This window comes from Perca fluviatilis, chromosome 15, assembly GCF_010015445.1.
Source record: "Perca fluviatilis chromosome 15, GENO_Pfluv_1.0, whole genome shotgun sequence".
Taxonomy (NCBI): Eukaryota; Metazoa; Chordata; class Actinopteri; order Perciformes; family Percidae; genus Perca; species Perca fluviatilis.
In genome coordinates this window covers 1456158-1478463 of record NC_053126.1, presented here as the reverse complement: position 1 = coordinate 1478463, position 22306 = coordinate 1456158, and the positions used below count along the sequence as shown (strand labels likewise).

At 38.5% G+C, this 22306-nt stretch overlaps 2 protein-coding genes across 6 annotated transcripts; both read left to right on the top strand.

Moving 5' to 3' along the window:
* Positions 1-13155: 13155 nt before the first annotated feature.
* On the top strand, positions 13156-17122 carry LOC120575421. Of its 3 annotated transcripts, none has more exons than XR_005641990.1 (4): positions 13156-13564; positions 15233-15342; positions 16579-16788; positions 16907-17122. XR_005641990.1 is itself a non-coding variant. In XM_039826208.1 (3 exons), exons 1-2 carry the CDS (start codon positions 14300-14302, stop codon positions 16619-16621), a joined length of 1086 nt encoding a protein of 361 aa, XP_039682142.1. In that variant the 5' UTR covers positions 14173-14299; the 3' UTR covers positions 16622-16788; positions 16907-17122. The 3 variants fall into 3 exon arrangements, 1 of the variants encoding a protein (XP_039682142.1); XR_005641989.1 differs by having other exon boundaries at positions 13156-13569; XM_039826208.1 differs by lacking the exon at positions 13156-13564 and having other exon boundaries at positions 14173-15342.
* Positions 17123-17482: 360 nt separating this feature from the next.
* LOC120575422 lies at positions 17483-21717 on the top strand. Of its 3 annotated transcripts, XR_005641991.1 has the most exons (6): positions 17483-17956; positions 18107-18275; positions 19753-19812; positions 19911-20001; positions 20171-20325; positions 21659-21717. XR_005641991.1 is itself a non-coding variant. In XM_039826209.1 (3 exons), exons 1-3 carry the CDS (start codon positions 17530-17532, stop codon positions 18491-18493), a joined length of 729 nt encoding a protein of 242 aa, XP_039682143.1. In that variant the 5' UTR covers positions 17483-17529; the 3' UTR covers positions 18494-18636. The 3 variants fall into 3 exon arrangements, 1 of the variants encoding a protein (XP_039682143.1); XR_005641992.1 differs by lacking the exons at positions 17483-17956; positions 18107-18275 and adding an exon at positions 19598-19638; XM_039826209.1 differs by lacking the exons at positions 19753-19812; positions 19911-20001; positions 20171-20325; positions 21659-21717 and adding an exon at positions 18361-18636.
* The last annotated feature ends 589 nt before the right edge of the window (positions 21718-22306 follow it).

Here is a 22306-nt window from a genome sequence, read left to right as displayed (position 1 = left end):
AGACTTCTCTGCATAGTCTGTCTGCCTCTCCTCCCTCTGCACCACTTCCACTACCTCCTATAATAACAGTTATGTACTGACTGTCCACTGGCCCACTGTTTACTGTTTACACTGTTTACTGGCTATATTAGCCCATATATGCACAATCCCTCCCTCCTCCCGCCAGCCTGGACTGAGGTCTAACTTAACTTAATACATGAACAATGGCTGTAACCCTTTTACTTCAAACCTCTAATATTGACTTTTGATCTCTTGTCCATATTTAATGCTGGTCTCTAGACTTTATCCTTGCACTATTGGACCTATTTGCACTACCACCATGACACACACTCTCATACTGAATCACAGGCTCAGTCCCTGCCCTATAACTGCAAGCTCTCATGCTTATACATCCCTTAGTACATTCATGTGGATTTTTTTATTTATTTAGTATTATAATTTTTTTATTTATTTAGTATTTTTTATATCATTGTCCATGCTATTCATGTGGAGTTGCTTTTTTATGATCCTGTTAGTGATGTATGTGTATGTTGTATGTGATGTCTTTAAGCTACTGGAACCTTGAATTTCCCCTTGGGGATCAATAAAGTATCTATCTATCTATCCATCCTACAAAAATAGATTGTGCCTTTTGTCTGTCAATGTGTGAACATGTTTACATTTAGGCTATTTCAATAGATTTTTTTCAGTCAGTTAAGCCAAATAATTGGGTGACAAAAAGCATGCATATAGACTATTAATTTTACATAGACTATTAATTTTACATATAGACTGATAATTTTACAGGCTAACAAATACAGTGTGGGTAAACTCTTAATTTGAAAAACAATGAATGCATATCCTGCCAATCAGATTTAGCACCACCCACAGGGGAAAATCGGAATATCAAGTGTTTTTTCTGATTTCCGTGCAAGAACGGGAAAACCAAAAATCAAGTCATAATTTCGTTTTTTTGTTTTTCTAAAAAAACGGAAAAACGGAAAAAGGAGTTGTTTTCTCGTTTTTTCGATTTCATATGTGACAGCAAAAACAAATGAACGAACGGTACCTGGACCCATTTTAATTTCTGAGTTCCATCTACAAACACATCAAAAAAAATCGGATAACGAGATAGGTTTTCGTTTTCCGTTTTTTAATATCAAAACAAAAAACGGATAATGGGTTGTTTTCCATTTTTTGTTTTCCTATTTACTAATGGTAGGCTAATTGGGAAACTGGCCGTTTTTCGTTTTTGTTTTTTTCCTTTCAAAACGAAAATCCGTTGGCCGCCAAGTACGGACCTAAAACATTGTTTATTAAGTATTCGCTGGAATTGCAGACGAGAATGATGCACAAATTATTCAGGTGACACTTGGTTTCAATCCGGGAGAATCTGGCGTCCTTCTCCTGCCTTTGGATGATGAGTCCTGCAGTTCCTGCGAACGAGAGAAGAACGCCACTAAATCTACGTGTTTTTTTTTTTAAATGTACCGAACATCTTTGGGTTGCTGTTTCCCCTGGACCAAAAGCACACTGGATTACTGTACGAGAGATTGGCAGGTGTGTTAATTGTCCAATGCTTTTTGTATTGTATTGTATTTGTATTGTATTGATCACGCACCAAAAGGCTACATCGTTATATATGCAGACATGCTGTTTAACCACATGTGTGAAACACATAGCATTTTCCAAAGCATGGTTTTTGGCCCTATATTTGATTCATTGTTTACAATGTACATGTGCAGTATGCCTATATGACCTGAGCTGACATACCGCGGTCTCTAGAATCCAGCGACACGTCTGGCCTCCACTCCATGTATTGGTGTGAAAGACACAAAAAGATGGTTTTCAAACAGTTCATGATATATGCATAGCTAGACACAGGTAGTATAATTGTACCTTTAAAAATAATGTAATTTAAAAGCGAATAGCAAATATAGCCCCCAGAATAGCTTTTCAGAGTTTAAAAAAAGAGTATATATATATATTACATTTTGAGCCTGTAGAACCTGCATGATCATAGTCGTACCCTTTTCTTTTCTTTACCAAAGGAGGCCTCTGTTGTGTGGTCACAAGTGGGATGAGACATGGCCCATAGGTGACAGCTGACCAAAGTGGCTAATTTTCATGTCCTTTCCAAAAGCACCCTTGGGAGGACAACAAAAATGAAATGTGAGTATTGAATCAGAAGTGCACACTGAAAAGACACAGTTTTTGTATTTGGATAAAAGGACACAATTTTTATAGACTGATACTGATTAATTTCCCCTTTGCTTTCGTCGTTGCAAGATTTGTTCAAAAGCAGATATAGTGCTTACTTAACTTACATTAGAGGCTGAAAGTGCACATCGCAGGGATCCATGAAAAGGGTTAGAACACTGAAACAAATAAATGATAATATTAATTTTCCACACAGAAAATGTCAGATATATTTAAAAATACATTCTCAATGAATTCGGTCCATCATGAGTTGGTAATACTTATCAGCATTTCCCTGAAGTTTCATCCATCTTCGTTTTCTCCAAATCACTTTCCCACCTGTCCACCTATCTGTCCCACTGATCAAAACTGTCTCTGCAGTCATTGCTATATAGATATACACATGTAGTACTAGGCCTACTATTAGTAGAACACAGATATCACTGGAATTTGTACTAATCATCATAGACCTTATCCACTATAGCAAGTAAATGACAGGACCTGCGATCCATAAATTAGATTTTATTTTAAACTACAGTTTTGTACTTCTCCTCCTCCTTTCTTCTTCCATCTTAAACAAAGAAAAAAAAGCAAGATTGTTATTAGGGGTTAATCAAAATAATTTTAAGAGAGCAGTTATGATGAAATCATTAATGACTCATACCACTTTAATTGTCTGTGTGGCGCTAATTTCAGCGCCTGGCCAATGGCATCTTCCACCTCATCTGCCTTCAATTTATGCAATTTCTGGCATGCTCCTAAAACTACGGTGGCCGGGAAGTGCAATGCAACATTACAAAGAATGAAACACTTTTACAAAGCTCGAGACAAATTTACATTTTGGAAAACAAATTTACATTTTGGAAAACAAAATAACATTTTAGAAAACAAATTTACATTTTGGAAAACAAAATAACATTTTCGAAAACAAATTTACATTTTGGAAAACAAAATAACATTTTCGAAAACAAATTTACATTTTGGAAAACAAAATAACATTTTCGAAAACAAATTTACGTTTTAGAAAACAAATTTACATTTTGGAAAACAAAATAACATTTTAGAAAACAAATTTACATTTTAGAAAACAAATTTACATTTTAGAAAACAAATTAACAAGATGCAAAACACTTTTACCAGTCCCGAAACAAATTTACAAATGACAGATTCTTCACGGAAAGGGAATGTACCACATACCGGAAGTGATGAGGTGTTGTTGGTGAGCGCAGTCAATTTGTGTTGTTGTGAGTAGTATGGGCGCGAATGAAGTTTATGGTGACTTTACGTGTGGTCGGTGTTTGGAGTTTTTATATGACGCGCGGGACCTGACGGAAACATTGGAAAAACAGGGAACGTATCGACAGCCGGCGGGATCGAAGCTACAGCAGGGGGCAGCTGAGTCCGTCGCAGCTGCAGGACCTGGAGCTCACTGCCCATTCCTGGGAGCCAAAACCGACACCACGCAAGCTGGAGACCCAGGCCGGTTATTGCTGGGCCCGCTGGAGGGAAGGGAAGCCCGGAGAATCAGATCCAGGGACGTGAGCGGACTGTCACAACCTGCGAAGTTTAAATCACAGGTTTCCTAAAGGGAGTCTGGCGGGACTCGGACTGTGGACGACGAAACACGACTTAAAGTCCGTTAAATAAATAAATACATGCAGAAATAAATGAATCATTAGTGGGGGAGTGAGCCTGGACATTTCAGTCTGTTTAAACTTCACTTTGAAGCAGAACCTCTTAGTTCAGAAGGGTGAAGTTTCCGTTTGTACTCATATCTGTGAACTGATTATAATAAATATTCTTTGTATTAACACATTAATTAGTCTCTTTGTCTTTTGTTTTTTTAAAAAAACTAGAACATCGCATGAGATTTTGACGATTTATAGTGATTTTATTTCCGTTAGACCTTTGCCTACATTGACGCTGATGCATTGGGCGGACGCCCATAGACAGTATATATAGGGAGTGCCTCCCCTGTTCCAAGATGGCGGCTCTATTGACGCATTCGATCCATAACTGCCGTAGTCATGGCGACATGTATACAAAACCTCATCACTTCCGGTATGTGGTACATTCCCTTTCCGTGAAGAATCTGTCATTTGTAAATTTGTTTCGGGACTGGTAAAAGTGTTTTGCATCTTGTTAATTTGTTTTCGAAAATGTAAATTTGTTTTCTAAAATGTTATTTTGTTTTCCAAAATGTTATTTTGTTTTCCAAAATGTAAATTTGTTTTCTAAAATGTAAATTTGTTTTCGAAAATGTTATTTTGTTTTCCAAAATGTAAATTTGTTTTCTAAAATGTTATTTTGTTTTCCAAAATGTAAATTTGTTTTCTAAAATGTTATTTTTGTTTCCAAAATGTAAATTTGTTTTCCAAAATGTAAATTTGTTTTCTAAAATGTAAATTTGTTTTCTAAAATGTTATTTTGTTTTCCAAAATGTAAATTTGTTTTCTAAAATGTTATTTTGTTTTCCAAAATGTAAATTTGTTTTCCAAAATGTAAAAGTGTTTCATTCTTTGTAATGTTGCATTGCACTTCCCGGCCACCGTATAAAACACATAATAGAGGTTAGAGATGTCAAACAGCTCCAAGTATTAACATTGTACATAGAGTTGGGCACCGACACCCAAACAATACCCAACCCTAATTGTAATAGCTCTTAGTTATGCTATTATAATTCTAGACTGCCGGGGAAGTTCCTTCCTTCCTGTGACACACTGAGCTGCTCTCTCATCTCTACTTGTTTCCTTTTGTATGCATCCTGTCCCAGAAATGATTGTTAACCCTAACCTAGCTCTGGGGAGTTTACTCCCCGGAGTCCTTATGTTTCTCTGCAATTCCCGGCTGCATCCTGCTGCGTCCTGCTGCGTCCGCCGCATCCGACATGATATGAACTTCCACGATGACCTTCAAAGTCACCGTTCCATTATCTTTAATGTGACTATTATTTGCCACTGTTCATCACACCCCCAACCGGCCCGTCAGACATCGCCTACCAAGAGTCTGGGTCTGCCGAGGTTTCTTCCTAAAAGGGAGTTTTTCCTTGCCACTGTCGCTACAGCCACTGCTAATGCTTGCTCTTGAGGGAATTACTGTAATTGTTGGGTTTTTGGAATTTATAGAGTGTGGTCTAGACCTACTCTATCTGTAAAGTGTCTCGAGATAACTCTGTTATGATTTGCTACTATAAATAAAATTGAATTGAAATTGAAATGTATTTCTCCAAAAGATTTGTATATGCGACCGGAAGATGTTTGCTGAATAAATTTGTGGTGTACAGGACAGTCATGGAGTCACAGAGCAGTGTACAGGACAGTCATGGAGTCACAGGACAGTGTACAGGACAGTGTATTGGAGTCAAAGGACAGTGCACAGGACAGTCATGGAGTCAAAGGACAGTGTACAGGACAGTCATGGAGTCAAAGGACAGTGCACAGGACAGTCATGGAGTCAAAGGACAGTGTACAGGACAGTGTATTGGAGTCACAGAGCAGTGCACAGGACAGTCATGGAGTCAAAGGACAGTGTACAGGACAGTGTATTGGAGTCACAGAGCAGTGTACAGGACAGTCATGGAGTCACAGGACAGTGTACAGGCCAATGTATTGGAGTCACAGAGCAGTGTACAGGACAGTGTCATTGTCGGTAATGTTCTTTCACATCGTTTTGTTCAATCTAACCCAACCTAACGCTGAATTTAACCTGAAACAATCAATAACCCTGCCATTTCTATGTCCTTGTGTAATGTATAGTTTATGTCTGCTTGTAACTTGACGTGGTGAGTGGACTTTCAATTGAACGGGCCATGCATGCTCAACAATGCAATATAACACTCTACGTTATCATGCTTACCTTTCCTTCCTTTCCTTTGTAGTGTAGACCGGTGTGGCAGTTCGCTGAGGCATCGCGTCGCTCGCTGTGACCGAGCCAACCCCTTTTCTGTTTTGACCTATACTAAAACGGAGTTGCTTTTGACGCTTCCCTGATTAATTAGTTTATAGAGAATATAAAGACACTGTAAAGATTCTGTCTCGTGCAGAATTGCGGAAATGTGTTTATAGCTTTAATTGACAACGAAACACGTGCATATCAGGCAGACTGCATGCCGCAGCGCATTGAGCACTCAGAGCGCAACGATGGAAGATGTTAAAAAGAAGTTGGCCTCAGGAGATTTTAAAACCACCGAAAATGAAGGAAAGTCTACTGTGTGGAAGTATTTCCACAAAGTTGTCTAGGCATAGGCTGTTAATTTTATTTCAATTATATGATTGGGCCTCTTGTGTGCGCCTGTGTTAACGTGCGCTTGTTGCCCCGTGTGCGCGCTCACTGTGCTGATGCGCTCATCTGTTGACATTTCTGAGTGCCTTACAGTTGCTTAATAAAAGCGGGCTTTCCACACACACTGTAAACCAATAAGTAATAAGTTACCAGAACTCAAAAAAAGTGAGGCAATCAGTTGCCTCATTTTTTTTAAGTTGATTAACTTAAAAGTCAAAATTTTCCGAACTTAAAAGGTTGGTTGAATTGCTACTTGTACCTTTTGATAACAGTTAAATTAAAAGTGCTCATTTAGCTCAACTCAATTATTTTCAGTTATTATGACTAACAGTTTTGAGTTTTCAAACCACAGGAATAAGTTCACAGAACTTTAAAAAATAAGTACACAACCACACAATGTTTATGTTAATAAAACTCAATGTTTATTAGTTTGTGTTGTCATTGTTTTAAGTACACATTAGTCAAATATGTTGAGTTTGTTTACTTGAAAACATGTGATTCAAAACTTAAAAATTTTTAGGCAACTGATTGCCTCACTTTAATTAAGTTTAACTAACTTAATATATCTAAAAGTCGTGAACGTCTGCTTTTGAACAGTTACATGTTAAAATTAAATAGAAAAACATTTATAAATTAAAATAAAAAATAATTTTAAAATATACTTATATACTTTAATTGTATATTAAATAAATAAATAAATACATTTGAGAGATTTTTAAGAAAAAAAACTCAAAATTCTCTGATTCTATCCTTCCAAATGTGTTCCTGATCACTTAAACGAACACGCTGACTTAATGGGACTTTGTCTTATTCACCGTATCCTCCAGAGTTAGAGAAGTCCATAAATACCCTTCTCATCTCAGTGTGTGTCGTAACTCTGTCTGGCGCACCCACTGCTAGCCTAGCTTAGCACATGTTGTACAAATCACAACATGTAAATAGGAAAATGTTGGCGTTATTTTGTCACTTATTAGGAGCATAGATGGAGCCAGATACCTCCAGGATCTGTGCTAAGCTAGGCATGGGTGCGTCAGACAGAGTTACGACACGCACAGAGATGAGAAGCGTATGGACTTATCTAACTCTGGGGGATACTGTGAATAAATCCCAATAAGTACCATATTTTCCGGACTATAAGTCGCACTTTTTCTTCCTACTTTGGCTGGTCCTGTGACTTGTGCGACTTGTATATCAAAATATATATAATTTAACATGTTTTTAAATGTTAATTCATACTGAAAACATTACCATCTACAGCCGCAAGAGGGTGCTCTATGCTTGTGACAACTTGAATGCTGCTCCTAAAGACAACTGAGAAAGAGGTAAACTGCAGTTAGTAAATATGCAGCCGAAAACGGTAATCAAGCAGCAGAAAGAAAGTTTGAAACAAGGGAGAAACTTGTGAGGGACTGGCGAAAAGGTGACTCTTATGCAATGAAGAAAACAAAGAAAGCTAATCGGCTAATCGCGGGCTGAAAGCAAGATGGCCAGAGCTGGAGGAACGAGTCACACATGGGTGCTTGAACAACGTGCTGCTGTGAGAGGCTTGTCAACGGTGCAGTTAGCTCGCTACGTCTCCACGCCCTGGTAGTTGTTTTGTGTGCTATTGTATAGTTTAATAACTGTTAATGTGTTACGTTAACATACCGGACACTTACCGTATTCAGCCTGTTGTTCTGTGTGCTATTGTGTAGTTTTGGATTTTGTGAAATACATTTCTAAATAAATGCGACTTATAGTCCGGTGCGACTTCTATGTTTTTTTTCCTCTTCATGACGCATTTTTTGACTGATGCGACTTATACTCCGGAGCGACTTATAGTCCTTAAAACACGGTAGGCATGTTTCTTTAAGGCCCTGGGAAATAAATATGTATCACACAATTCTGATATTGACAACTAATCAGATAGTCAGGAAAATAATCGGAGTAATCAACAACAATAATACCAAAATTAAATTATTGTTCGTTACAGCTATAAAAGAAAAAACACTGCTTTTGGCTTCCTTGCTAATTCCTGAGTAAGGCGACAGGGCAGCAATTTGGATGAAATTTCCAAAATTCTATAGAGTTTAAGAACATTTTCACTTAAAACTCTAAAATGTAAATGTTTTACAAACCATATAAAATGCACAGTGAAATGTGAGTCATCTTGCGCAGCCCACAATGGTTAAGAAAAACATTAAAACATACAAAACATTAGCGTTACTTTTGCATTATATTAATGAGAACAAAGGCATATTGTGTAGTTTGGGCCTATTGGCTGAACACCTGCAGTAGTGCAGTAACTTTTTGAGGCATTATTTAGACAAAAGGAGATAACTTTGAACTAGCCTTTTATAATGCTTTACCCTGCAGCCTTTTTTCAGATGAGTTTCTACATCATTAATTCATTCTTGAGGGTCTGCAACCTGGGGATAGTTTACCACTTTCTAGACCAAGTTAAATCTTTTGAGTGAATTCAAAAGTGTTGGTCAGTGCTTTGGGATAGCTGAGGTGCAGTGCATAGATCACTCCACAGATTACCAGGAAGGCATCGCCAAGTCTGGGAAGGCTGACCACGGCATCACTTTCAATGACGACAGTGATTCTCACAGGGTGGTAGTGAACTGGACTTGCGTCATGGTCACCAATGAAAGTAATGAGGCCCACTGCAACACCATCAAGCTCTGGCTCATCAGACTCATCCTGAATGAATGAAAAAAGAGATACTAATCACAAACTAACACATGGAACAGAACAGATGAAATAATTTGTCTTTCCTTAACCAAGTCCCATTGAAATCAATACCACTTTTACAAAAGAGACCTGGGTCTCATTGTAAGAGTTGAAAAAACATAAGATCCATGTTCTGCACACATGAATCAGCCAAAATACCAGAGAATCTAAGTGCTGACTGAAACCAAGGACATTTACAAGAAAATGTTTTACTGAACATTGAATAAAATGTTAGTATTTAAGGGGTTAGATAATTGTTATATAACACAGCAGAATCTGTTAGTGACTTAAGGAGACTCACTGTGCAGGTTCTTAATCATCCAGAGACGTCCTCGCGCAGATACACAGGAAGGACGTGGAGAACAGTAGTGCGCTTGGTGTGGATGTCATGGATTTCCTATTCAGATAAAAACAGAATTGCATATACTGAAGAGTTTACATAAAGCTGATTTTAAACAGTCCAAACAGAACATATGTCCACAAATAACCTGTTAACATCTTTAATGCAATCAGACAAATGGCAAACACAAAGTGGACTAATTGCAAAAGTCAAAAGCTCATTTGAATCATTGAACCTGTTCAGTGTTCTACTGGTTATCTAACAAATGTAAAAATTGTAAAAATCTATTTACCTGTTCATTGTGGATTTTTAAAATTTCAGCCAGAGCATCTGCTGTCTTCCCAGTTTTTGATGCCTTCCATCTGAATAAGGTCATCAGTCGAGGAAGATAGCGGTCAAGCTCAGCATAGCACGTGTTGGGCAGGTTCTGATTTGTAATCCGCTGGAACTCTGCATACAACTACATAGAAATAACAGCCAAAGGAGAATACAGCAACAACACTTATTAAAAAAACAGTTCAATTTGAAGAATCTTGCACACATTCATAAAGCAAAAATATCAGCCAAATGAGTAAGAATCACAATTTTCACTTTAAAAGACAGAGCTGATCCATATTACCTCAGACTCTATTTTGAGAGCAGGCCAGAGGTCCATGAGGTCGTTCACTGGTGGGCAGGACATCACTATGGTCTGTCGGCGTAGGGGAAATGTGGTCTCCATCATCTTTCTAATGAGGGGCAGTTTCTTCTCAGTCTTCTTCAACAATTTTTGCAAGCAAATACAAAGTTAAGTAAAATATGATCTGTTCAGTGCCAATGGTTAAATATCAATCAGGAAGATGGTATTTGTGAAAAGAACACATTCATTAATTGTTGACTTAAATACAGCAAAACACTTTATTTTCATCAAACAGGCAAGTAGAAAAAACAATGATGTGTGTATGTGGGAGTGCGTATGATTTGGGGTTACCACACTAAAACCTTGTCTGAGAAAAAAAAAAAAATTCAAGTTATTGGTATTTAGAGGGCAGGGGCGGGGGCGGGGGGGTGATAGAAGAATTCACATTCATTGGATTACCTGGTATCACATCTCCAGTTATCTTCCTTAACTTCTTGAAACTGGAACAGCAAGATGCAAAGGCATAAACTGATCTGAAACTGAACAATTAAAGCCAAAGTAAAGAGTGTCAAATTATAAATACTTCCATTTATAAATGTTCCCTGATCTTTTCATTTGATCCCCAAAGTGTCAAGTTACTAAAGCCATCAAGCAAAATTAACATTACTGTAAAGAAAAGCAGCCACACTTGAACCTTAGTGCATGGTTAATCAACAATAATACCATTTCTACAAACCAAAGCTTTACTGTTAAGGGTTTTTACTTTTTTCATCTTTAGCCCTATTCGCACGGGATAAGTATTACCTGGTGACCTCCAGTAATTTGTAATAATTGCGGAGGTTGTCTGTGATCTTAATCCCGTGCGAATCGGTCATGTCTGTAATTTGTAAAGTAATAATTCCTCCGCAAATGACCTACCATATTTCGCCGAAAATGGAGGTCCTGTGATAATATTAGTCCCGTGCGAATCGGCATCTCTGATTTGTCAAGGATTTGGCTGGGCTTTTTTGTTTTTTCAAGGTACCTATTTCCTTCTTTTGCGCCTTTTTATCCATCTTTCGCGAAGAATGGAGGGTGCGTTGGAGTGTTTTGACAGTGTTTTGGGTGCTGGGTCATGTCACTATACATCATATACAATTTGCAGAAAGAGAAAGATGAAAACCACCACAAGTGCGAAGACAAAAAGAATGATTAGATGGCGATGGATGACATGTATAGCAGCATGCGGTAAATATATTTTTTGTTTGTATCATAAATCTAGAGATAACAACAAGACATCTCCAAGCCATAGCTTATCAAAAATAATGCACAATCAAGCGAGGGGGCTCACTTCATAATTAGAGGTTAATGTTACAAATAAATCAAGCGTAAAGCTTGATTTAAGCTAATAGATTTTAACCTGGTGAAATGTTTTGTTTTATCCATCTAACCGGACCCTGCTTGACACCACCCGGAGAAAAAAGTGAGAGAAAGAAAAAGGAGAGGTCGCAGTTCGGACGATGACTGACTACCCGGTTGAGATTGTGTGCGTGTGTGTCCTCGAGATCTGACCACACACAAACACACGTAGCAGAGCTACCCACACCCATGTTTCTACTGTTGCTTAATGTCAGTAAATTCAAGTAAAATCACAGGCTTCGCTTATCCCGTTCGAATGCGCCAGATGAAACTCAGACGTGGGGGGGTAATTTATAATTCACACGAGGTCCCTAGATAATACTTATCCCGTGCGAATAGGGCTTTTGTCAGGAAAAGCAGCTTGCCTCCAGCAGGGTCGTTTGTTTTAAAACCGTGGCAACACAAGTAGGCAGGCACGGGCAGTTGACTCGTTCTGTTAACAGCAATCTCCGTGTCTCAGACAGTCTGCTCACACAGAATTTAAAACTAGCGTCCCTAGAAGCTACACAGAGAGCGCGGACTTGCAGTGTAGACAACAAAAAACTAACTATCGCATACGAGGTGTCTGTTAGTGCTTCTACTAACATACCAGGTGTCTGTTAGTGCTTCTACTAACAACTAATTTTCTAACACCACCTTTAAGCGGGGAATGAGCGTGTGATTACTAGATTCATCCGTCGTCAAATTCTTCAGGGAGTCTGGGAGTGGTAGCTAGGTCGCTAGTTGTGCTGCTGTGCGTAACATCAAAGTCCTTCTAAATAGTCTCTGGTAGTGGTTAGGTCGCTAAGTGGCTAGCTAGCTCTTTAGCAGCTAACCTATATCTGACAAGTTGCCAATCCCTACAAGACTCCCGTGATAAGCCAGTGAAGGGCGGGGGCTTGTAGAAGGTCTACGCTCTCTGAGACAAACACATAAAAAATGTATAAAAGAAGTACACTGTAAAAAAAGTCAGTAAAGTATACAGCAAAACACCGTCAAATTCCAAGGATAATGGAGCGTAAAACCAAAAACTTCCTTTTCTGTATTAAATAGATTGAATAACCGTTAATTGTGAGACTGGATAAAACTTTGTTTTTCACTGTAATAAAATGTTGAAATTATAAATATTTTCTGTGAAAACAAATAAATATGCATACATTTTACAATTAAATATTGTAATGTTGAAAATGTCTGAAAACCTTAGATTTTACGGTATTATTTGAGTAAAACTACATCTTTTGGGCTTTGCACATTGGGGCACATTCACAGTATAAATCTGTAGATTTTTAAGCAAACAAAAACATTCATTTTACAGAAGCAAGATGTTAAAAAATAGGGTCCACCGTAATACAACCAGTAAATACCATAAAAAGGCAAATATCAGCAGTAAAAGCAATAAAATTGATAGTATTTTTTATTTTAAAATTCAGATACTGATATACAGATTAAAAGTTAGGCCCCTGCAGTATATCATTGTTAACCTTCTGATAAAAAAATCCACAGCAAAAGAAGATGTTTAAAATAAAGTTCATGGTTGTGAATAAAATTTATTTCAATAATCTTTTTAATTATTATTTTAAAACAACTTTATGTTGTTTCACGCCATATTATCAGACCACCTTAAGTGGGTCCGCCTTGAATTTTGAGTTTGTGTGATCGCTGTTGATTGGCTGCTGGTAAACTGTGTACAGACGTTTTACGTTCGAATTGCAGAGAAAAAATGTTTTCTGGTAGCAACATTGTGCAGTATGAGCGAACCATTTCACCCAAAAAAGGGGAAGCAAGGCAAGACGTGGCTGCAGCGGTCTGCAGACGTGACTTCTGATCAAACCTCCTCCTAAAGAAACAAAGAGCGACATTACATTGCGGGATGACGTCACCTGAAAATGACGCTGCTGAGCTGTGTGCCGCGCGCTTTTTTTTTTTCTTGCAGGAGACTTGTTGGCTTCGCAAACGGACGCAGTTTTGAACTTGTATTAGCGCCATTTTTAGCTGCTTGGACCACAGCATCTTCGGAATTTGTAGACATCCTGGCAGCTTACAATTAATTCGAGGTGAGGTAAGTACATGCAACTTCAAGTTATCTCTGTTATAAAAACCCACCAGCCCAGCTTTTATAGATAATTTTAGGAGTTCGTTTTTATGAGTGAGGTTGTGAATTTAGTTTGCATTACTGTGGCGAGGGAAGCATTGCTCTTGATTAGCTTCTGTGTTTGGCGTGCTTAATTTGCTAGGGAGGAATTACCCAAGTACATGGAGATATGTTAACCTGTAATTTCTGTGGTAAGGTAGTTCAGTCATCAAGGGGCCACGTGCTTCATTGTAAACTGCATCGGAATGAGCCACGTTGTTTCTTTCGGTGTATTGAAGCAGACTGCAAGCAGACATACACACGGTATGGCGCGTTTAAGGCTCATTTTTACCGAAGACACTCTGCCCCTAAAGTTACCCATGTCACTGGTGTAGCGGTGGTTTCTGCGTTTACATGTGCAATGGCGATGTGTGAACGTCAGTGTCAAAACTCTAAAGAGTTAATAGCTCATCTGAAGAGCCATATTGTGGAAGGACACGTGGTCACTTGTCCAGTAAGAGGATGCACAAATACCTTTAGAGTTAAATCATCTTTTACTGCCCACATGTCACGTAAACACAAAGAGTTTTCAGACAGCAGCATTGGTGATTTATATAGAGAGTCTGCATGTCAATCATCATCTGTTCCAACCACATCAGATGACTTTGTACCCTTGATTTCTGAGCCTGCTGCACGGCCTATTACAGATGAAGATAACATGGAAATGTCCCCTGAATTCTGTGATCTTTTTCTGAGAAACGTTTCACAATTCTACTTAAAATTGCAGGGTCAGTTTCTACTGCCTGCTTCAACCATACAGAACATTGTGGAGGAAATGCAGAACATACATGAGTTGGGACAGACATACATTTTGGGTAAACTTGCATCACTATTAAAAGATGACACATCATTATCAGAGGAGGACATCAACAAAGTCTGCGAGTCTGTCAAAAGCTATGATCTGTTTTCTGCATGTCATACCGGGCCATTGAGGACAGTGTACTCCAGAGCTCAGACCTTTAAAAAAGCCTTCAACTATGTGGAACCAAAGAAAATATTTTTAGGGAGAGATGAAAACAGAAAAGATAGGTTTGCCTATTATGTGCCTTTAAGAGAGACTTTGAGATGTCTGCTAGAGTCTGATCTGTGGCAGAAATCAGAAGAGCCCTCTACTGAGCCTCCTGCTGATGTTCTGTGTGACATAAGTGATAGTAAGCTGTTTAAATCAAATGATTTTTTTGGTCAAAACCCATCATGCCTCAAGCTAGTACTCTACCAGGATGCCTTTGAAGTCGTTAACCCTTTAGGCTCTGCAAGGACAAAACACAAGGTATTAGCTGTATATGCATCAGTGGCAAACTTGCCACTTCATGTACGCTCAGACACAGACCACATGTCTCTTGTCTTACTGTGCAGGGAGAAAGATTTTAAAGAGTTTGGTCATGCTAATGTGTTCTCTGAATTACTAACAGACTTGAAAGAATTGGAGGACAGTGGGATTGTTGCATCAGATGAAACTAGAGTCAAAGGAACTTTGTTTTGCATCGCTGGTGATAATCTGGGTTCTCACTGTATTGGTGGCTTCACTGAAAATTTTAGTTCTTCAAAGTACTTCTGCAGGTACTGCCTGATAACGAAATCTGAATTTCAGGGTGCTGACCCAAATCTGTGTGGACCAGAACGTACCAAAGAGAACTACAACTCTGCTGTTGATCGCCTCCAGATTGACAATACACCAGACGTCGAAGGAGTGAAGTTCAGGTCAGTGTTCAATTCACTCAAATACTTCAACGTTTGTATGCCAGGCTTGCCACCATGTCTAGGTCACGATATCTTTGAGGGAGTTTTGGCTTATGATGTGGCACTGTATCTGAAGTACTTCATAAAGAAAAAAGCATGGTTCACTTACTCCACTCTGAACCGACGCATCAAACAGTTTAGTTACCATGCCTCTGATGCTTCTACAAAGCCATCTGAGGTCAGCCCTCAAGCAGCTAAACTCTCAGGACAGGCTGTACAGAACTGGAACTTCCTCCGATTGCTGCCTCTCATAGTTGGAGACATAGTGACAGACCCCACAGATGATGTGTGGAACTTAACTCTGCAGCTGAAAGATATTGTAGACAAAGATATTGTACACATGGTGTGTGCTCAGAAAATTTCAGTGGCTCAGGTAGCATATCTTGATATTCTTATTCAAGAATATTTAGAGTCAAGAAAAGCTCTGTTCCCAGAATGCAACCTGAGACCAAAACACCATTTTCTACGTCATTACCCAGCACTGATTCTGAAATTTGGCCCATTGATAAGATTATGGACAATGCGCTTTGAAAGTAAGCACAGTTATTTCAAGAGATGTGCCAGAAATTTGAAAAATTTCAAAAACCTCTGCCATACACTCTCTGAAAGACATCAGATGTTTCAGGCCTATCTAGCAGCAGGTTCATTGTGTCAATCTGTCTTGAAAGTCAAAGATGGTTCTCCATTTCACTCAGTGCTGTACAGTAAAGCCATTCAAGATGCAGTCCAAATGTTTGACTTTACTGAAACCAATACAAAGGTCACAGTAGAAATGATGTACAAGGGAACACAGTACAAGAAAGGACACTTCCTTGTCACAGGGGGCTCTGACTCTGTTGAGTTTGGTGAAGTAGTTCTCATTTTGATTAAGAATGACAGTGTTTATTTTCTGGTGTCGGTGCACGTGACAGAATACCATTCTCAGTATCATCTGCACTCAGTGAGAAAGGAAAAAGAAAAGATGCAGTGTGTGAACATCATTGACTTAATTGATTTCTATCCATTAACATCTTACATGAAGTATGGGTACCAGATGGTTCCATTGAAACACTGTGTGCTGTCACAATAATGGGGCTGTTAGTTTGGTACTTATGAAACACTGTATAAAAGTGTAGTATTAAGCAAGATCAGCTTCATATTTTAACACCAAAGGTACCACTTGGTGTAAATTGACCTTTATTCACATTCTTTTATCAGACATCTCGGAAATGGGGGACAGCATAAGAAGTTCCATTACTAAGGTGCTGCCGGACCTGTCTGCCTCAATCCTTGAAATTGTACTGGAGGCACTACAATCATTAGGAGTGGAGACATCTGAGGACTTGCAGTTCATCAGTGAGACTGATCTGAACTCTGTCCTGAGACCAGTTCAGGCAAGAAAACTGCTGGCTGCCTGGAAACAAACCAGTAAGTATTATGATTTCATTGCACAATAGCCATGAAGGGCTTTCTGTTTTTTCTATTATACTTTGGCCAAGGTCCAAAAAGTACAATTAATCGTATCGGTTGTGATTTTGTTTTACAGCACCAAATACGGACATTTCAAGCCAGGCCAGCCTATCGTCTCCATCTTCTTGCTCCTCATTTTCTGCCTCCCCCTCACCCAGTCCAATATATTCTCTAGACTGGGTAGATAAATTTAGAATTCCATGTGAAGATTTTCCAGAAGACTTGATCCAGTGTCTTCAGAGAGAGAAAAGACCAAAGCCTCGATTGCGGAGGGAGATGATCCGCATCATTGTGAAGGGAGATGATGAAAGCTTGTGCCTCTCCACTAGAAGAGCCTCGACTGAAATTGCAAAAAACTGGTTGTGATGTATCCCAAGTCACTGCAGGATGTCATCGGCGGGGATGTGGTAGGACAGGGGTACCACTCTTTGGTAAAACAGATTCAGGCACGAATTGAAAATGTGAAGAGGTCTACTTCACCAGTGTTACAGAAGCGCAAACTGGGAGGATCAGATGACACCGATGAAGTCACACCTGAAAAGCGAGCATCTGTTCAAGACACATATGGCTGCATTAAAGTGGGACATGAAGTTTTTGCGCAGTCACTGAGACACCTGGAAACCCAGAAGGAGAAGATGGAACGTAATGAAGATTCTCAGTGAACAGACAAGCTTCAGTCATGAAGAAGTAAAAACTCTAATGAAATGCACTTACTACTCTCAGCGCAAAGCAATAAATAGCGGATCAGACATGCAAACCATCATAGAAGAGTGGCCTTTTTTGTTTCAGGCGATTGGAATGACAGTCCACTTTGAAGAACTTACTGGGGTACCGCTGAAAGAGACTTTTCTCACCAGTCTGGAAAAGAAGGGAAAACGGCTTCTGGACTTTCTGAAAAACACTTGTGCAGACAAGAGCAAGCGTGTCTTGGAGGCTGTCATAAAGCTTCGAATGCAGAGGGGACAGCTGAAGGGCTGCTCAGAAGACGTGAAAGATATGATGCTCCTCCTTCTCTCCTATTTCGATGAAAAAGAGGAGACCCTCTTCCACTATGTTGATGAAACATGTCTGGCAAAAGAAGTCCATGTGGAAAGCCTGCCTGTGACACCATGTATCATTGTTTGTGGTGAGTTGGAAATCAGTACAACTGCACAGAACCTAAGCTAATGCAAGGATACGCTATATTAAATGTCTGCGTTTTCACTATTTTAAGACACATTTGAATGGTAAAGGGGGTTGTACAGTTAATTCTTTTACACTTGTATTTCATTCCAAGGATCCTCCTGCTTTGCATCGAGACTGTTCATGCTCAGCATTGACCACAAAGTCGTGAATGACCAAATAACTGACTTCATCTCTGCAATCTGTCTGATGCTTGGTAGCTACTACTGCCTGAACATCCACTATCCACTGGAACTTGGCTCCACACTTGAATTCCTTCAGAGGTAATTTTTTTACTTTTCCCTCACCTTTCCCTTTTCTTTTTTTTCGTTGTATAGTGTTTTATTGTGGATTATTGTGTTTATCAAGGTGTTTCTTCAACATTAACCCAGAGAAGGGAACAAAAGTTGAAAAAACTAAGAAGAAGACACTGCATGTGAACCCAAGAGTACTCACCCTCATCGCCGATCTCTCTGATCACGAGTGGCGAGAGACCGTTTAAAGACATTTTGAACAGATCGTTACAGTCAGCTTAACTGTACCTTGACTGGGAACTACTGTGTTTGTTTTCAGTTATCCCAGCTGATATTGAGTACTCTTACCTGATTTCTGTTATCACAGGCATGCTTTTCAGAGGTTTTGATCTTAGATTTTTAAACAATCCCTCTAACTAGGGATTGTTATTGAGAACTGTACTCTTGATGTTTCTGAGATGTTCTATATTCTATACAACAGTTTAAACTATTTGAATTTTGTATTGCCCTAATTGGCAAACAAGTTACGTGTTGAACTGAACTGTTAACATTGAAATTTAAACAGCACTGTCTGTTACAAACATTACTTGACTTTAACTGTTATTATAGCATTTTGTAGCTGTAAGGTTCTGCAAAATTGATGTCACAATGCATGTGTGATTGATTACTTATGTAAAGTCATACTTTAAAAATGATGCTATTGCATTTCTTGTCATTTATTCATTGAGGCAGTCATTTTTCTGTTTTTGCTAAAAGAATTCAGGAAATTAATGTAATTCATGTTTTCCTGAAAATGGTTAATATACATTTGTTAGTTGACTTTAGTGCTTAAGCAGTGTTAAGCAGTTTTTAGAGCTTAAGCAGTTTTGGCTTTCTTTTTTCATAATGCCAGGAGAAGCTTTAGATGCTTGTTTTGCCTTTATTTGTTTAAAGCAATATATTTGACTAGCAGCAAGTGTGTGGAGGTCAAAATATGTTCAAGACAATAAAAATGTCAGTGAAGGACATCTGAGATTTTGTTGCAGTGGTTTTCTGATGCATGTGTTTAAGGTTTAACCCTTGTGTGGTCCTTCGGGTCCCAGTGACCCGAAGGACAACACAAGGATTATGTACTTCCGTTTACTTTGTTGAGAATTGCTCTCTAAACAAGGGTTAATACAGCACCTTAGTTCTTGTTTGTACAGCATTTTGGTCAGCTTAAACTGTGTTTAAATGTGTTCTAGAAATAAACTTTACTTACTTACTTTACAAGAAACAGGGTTTAGAGAGCAATTCTCAACAAAGTAAAGGGAAGTACATAATCCTTGTGTGGTCCTTCGGGTCACTGGGACCCGAAGGACCACACAAGGGTTAAGGGTGGTGACACAGCTAAGACCCGAGAGTCTCTTTCAAGGTTAGTAAAGTAAACAGATTCTAGAAGATATTTTACACATTTCTCTGTTGTCTCTAAATCTTATTTTGTCTTTATTATGATTAAAAAGGTTTGTTTGGTTCCTGCCCTTTTCAGACACTGAATTTGAGCAGAAACCATAAGGATACTCAAAGGACCTGTGACTCTCAGGAAATGGTGAGATTTCAGGTCATAATCTTTATTTATTTTTTTTTTTCATTAAATTCATTTTCCTTTGTCCCTTTACAATATTGCTGTTTTGTTTTTGTAAACAGCATCAAATGAGAGTGACAGGTGAAACAGTTTCAAGACAATGGCAGGAAAAGCATGCTGAAGATTGAATCAAACCTTGGCTGGAAATATTTGGTATGTGTTTTACCTTAAATCAAATTGTTGAAAAACATTCAGCTACTCTGCAACACAGGGAAACTTGTTTTGCACTTATTTTCTTGTTACTTTAATTTCTTGTCTCATTATTTTTGTCAGTTATAATTATTTATGGTGTATGCCCTTTTTGTTTTCTTTCTGAATGCAGAAGGGATCTAGCCAGTCCTCAATGAAAGCTTCGTTGCCCCCCTGTGAGTCTTCTGGCAGAAATGATGGCGCCTGTATTCTTTGGTTTCCCTAAACATCACACCCTGTTTATACGAGGCTCTTCAATTAAGTCTGCACCCAAAGATTCAATAAGAGGTAAGCAGTGGTATTATTCAAGTTTTGCAAAAGAAAGATGGACAGGAGACACTAATCTTAATCAGCCGAGCTCAGGTTCATGTCCAGGTGAGCAGTTTCATACGATGAAGGAAACTGACGCTATAAAATGTAGATTGAATGATAGGTCTCATCACCATGCATTCAGTCATTAACTTCAAGTTCTATGATAAATCAATAGGAAACTTAATAAATACAATGTTTTCCAACAAATTATGATTGTGATTAGGGCTGCGTTGTCAATGTACATAAGTTGATTTAAAGGATTAGTTCACTTTAAAAAAAACTTTTGCTGATAATTTACTCACCCCCATGTCATCCAAGATGTCCATGTCTTTCTTTCTTCAGTCGAAAAGAAATTAAGGTTTTTGATAAAAACATTCCAGGATTTTCCCCCATATTATGGACTCCAATGGGACCCAAACGGTTCAAGGGCCAAATTACAGTTTCAGTGCAGCTTCAAAGGGCTTTAAACGATACCAGACGATGAATAAGGGTCTTATGTAGCGAAACGATCGCTCATTTAAAAAATAAATAAAAAAGTTTAAGTTTTATAAGCACAAATGCTCGCCTTGCTCTGTTTTGTGATGCGGCGTCGCGGACGTCAGACGCGTAATACGCAATACGTTACGAAGGTCACGTTTGAAAAAATTCTGTCCTGAAGAAAATTTTTCTTTTAGGCTTTTAATATTAAAGCACCCAGGATACGCACCACGAAATGGGTTTTTATACGAACGATAAACTGACACAAATACATTTGGATATGTGTATATGGTCCTCCTTCCGCACATTTGTAAACACGTCAACTTGACCTTTTCAATGTAATTGCGTATTACGTGACGTCACAAACGCGCATCACAGAACCGAGCAAGGCGAGCATTTGTGCTTATAAAACTTCAACTTTTTTATTTATTTTTGAAATGAGCGATCGTTTCGCTAGATAAGACCCTTATTCATCGTCTGGTATCTTTAAAGCCCTTTGAAGCTGCACTGAAACTGTCATTTGGACCTTGAACCGTTTGGGTCCCATTGGAGTCCATTATATGGGGAAAAATGCTGGAATGTTTTCATCAAAAACCTTAATTTCTTTTTGATTGAAGAAAGAAAGACATGGACATCTTGGATGACATGGGGGTGAGTAAATTATCAGCAAAAGTTTTTTTTAAAGTGAACTAATCCTTTAAGAACTGCATACTTTACAGCTAAGAAATCCTTTATCATTAGATCTGTTTTTGACAGCACGTTTTGTTCATTTCTGTGCATTTTGCTCAAGCACTGATCAAACTTTTGAAACTTTGTCCATTTTTTGCTGCAGAGGGGATCCTGCCAGTCCAAAGTGAACTCCTGATGGACATTGAAGTACTCCTGCAGAGCCTTGGATCACCTTCGACGCCCGCGCATTAGAAACTCCACTGAGTGCTTTCCTTCACCAAGGCAGGACCCAGTGACTCATTACTGTTGATCGGTCAGGGGCAGGTCATTTTTTGTTTCATGTTTATTCATTCCTCCATGGATTACCAGCCATATATATGGACACATGCTGTATTCTCAAGATCTATGCTGTTTGGTAGGAATAGAGAAAATGATATGTTTAGTCTGTTTTCAAATGGTATGTCAAAATTTCTCATTGTTTATCAGTAATATTCACTACCTTGGTTATATATGGGCATCTTAAGATTTTTCTATATTTAGCGGTTGCAAATGTAAAATGTACGGTAAACTATTTATGTTCCTCATATTGTACTGTATTTTTAGCGGTAAAATACCGGCAGCTGTGGTTGCCAGGAATTTACCGTAAAATGTATCTGGTCAAAATAAAATGCTGTAATTTGTTATACAATTTCACTGTGTTTTTTACTGTCAAAGGTTTTAATAAGGTTTAACATATTTCTGTTATTTTTACAGTTATTTACCATAATAGAATCTATCCTATTACTGTTAAATTAACAACAAATCACTGTAT

Bases quoted from the DNA above. Each gene is read 5' to 3' on its own strand.
- LOC120575421 (XM_039826208.1), top strand. From the start codon at position 14,300: ATGGAAATGTCCCCTGAATTCTGTGATCTTTTTCTGAGAAACGTTTCA. The intron at 15,343-16,578 runs GTCAGTGTTCAA...TTCTTTTATCAG, and splicing joins GTCGAAGGAGTGAAGTTCAG to ACATCTCGGAAATGGGGGAC.
- LOC120575422 (XM_039826209.1), top strand. From the start codon at position 17,530: ATGAAATGCACTTACTACTCTCAGCGCAAAGCAATAAATAGCGGATCA. The intron at 17,957-18,106 runs GTGAGTTGGAAA...TTTCATTCCAAG, and splicing joins ACCATGTATCATTGTTTGTG to GATCCTCCTGCTTTGCATCG. The intron at 18,276-18,360 runs GTAATTTTTTTA...GTGTTTATCAAG, and splicing joins ACACTTGAATTCCTTCAGAG to GTGTTTCTTCAACATTAACC.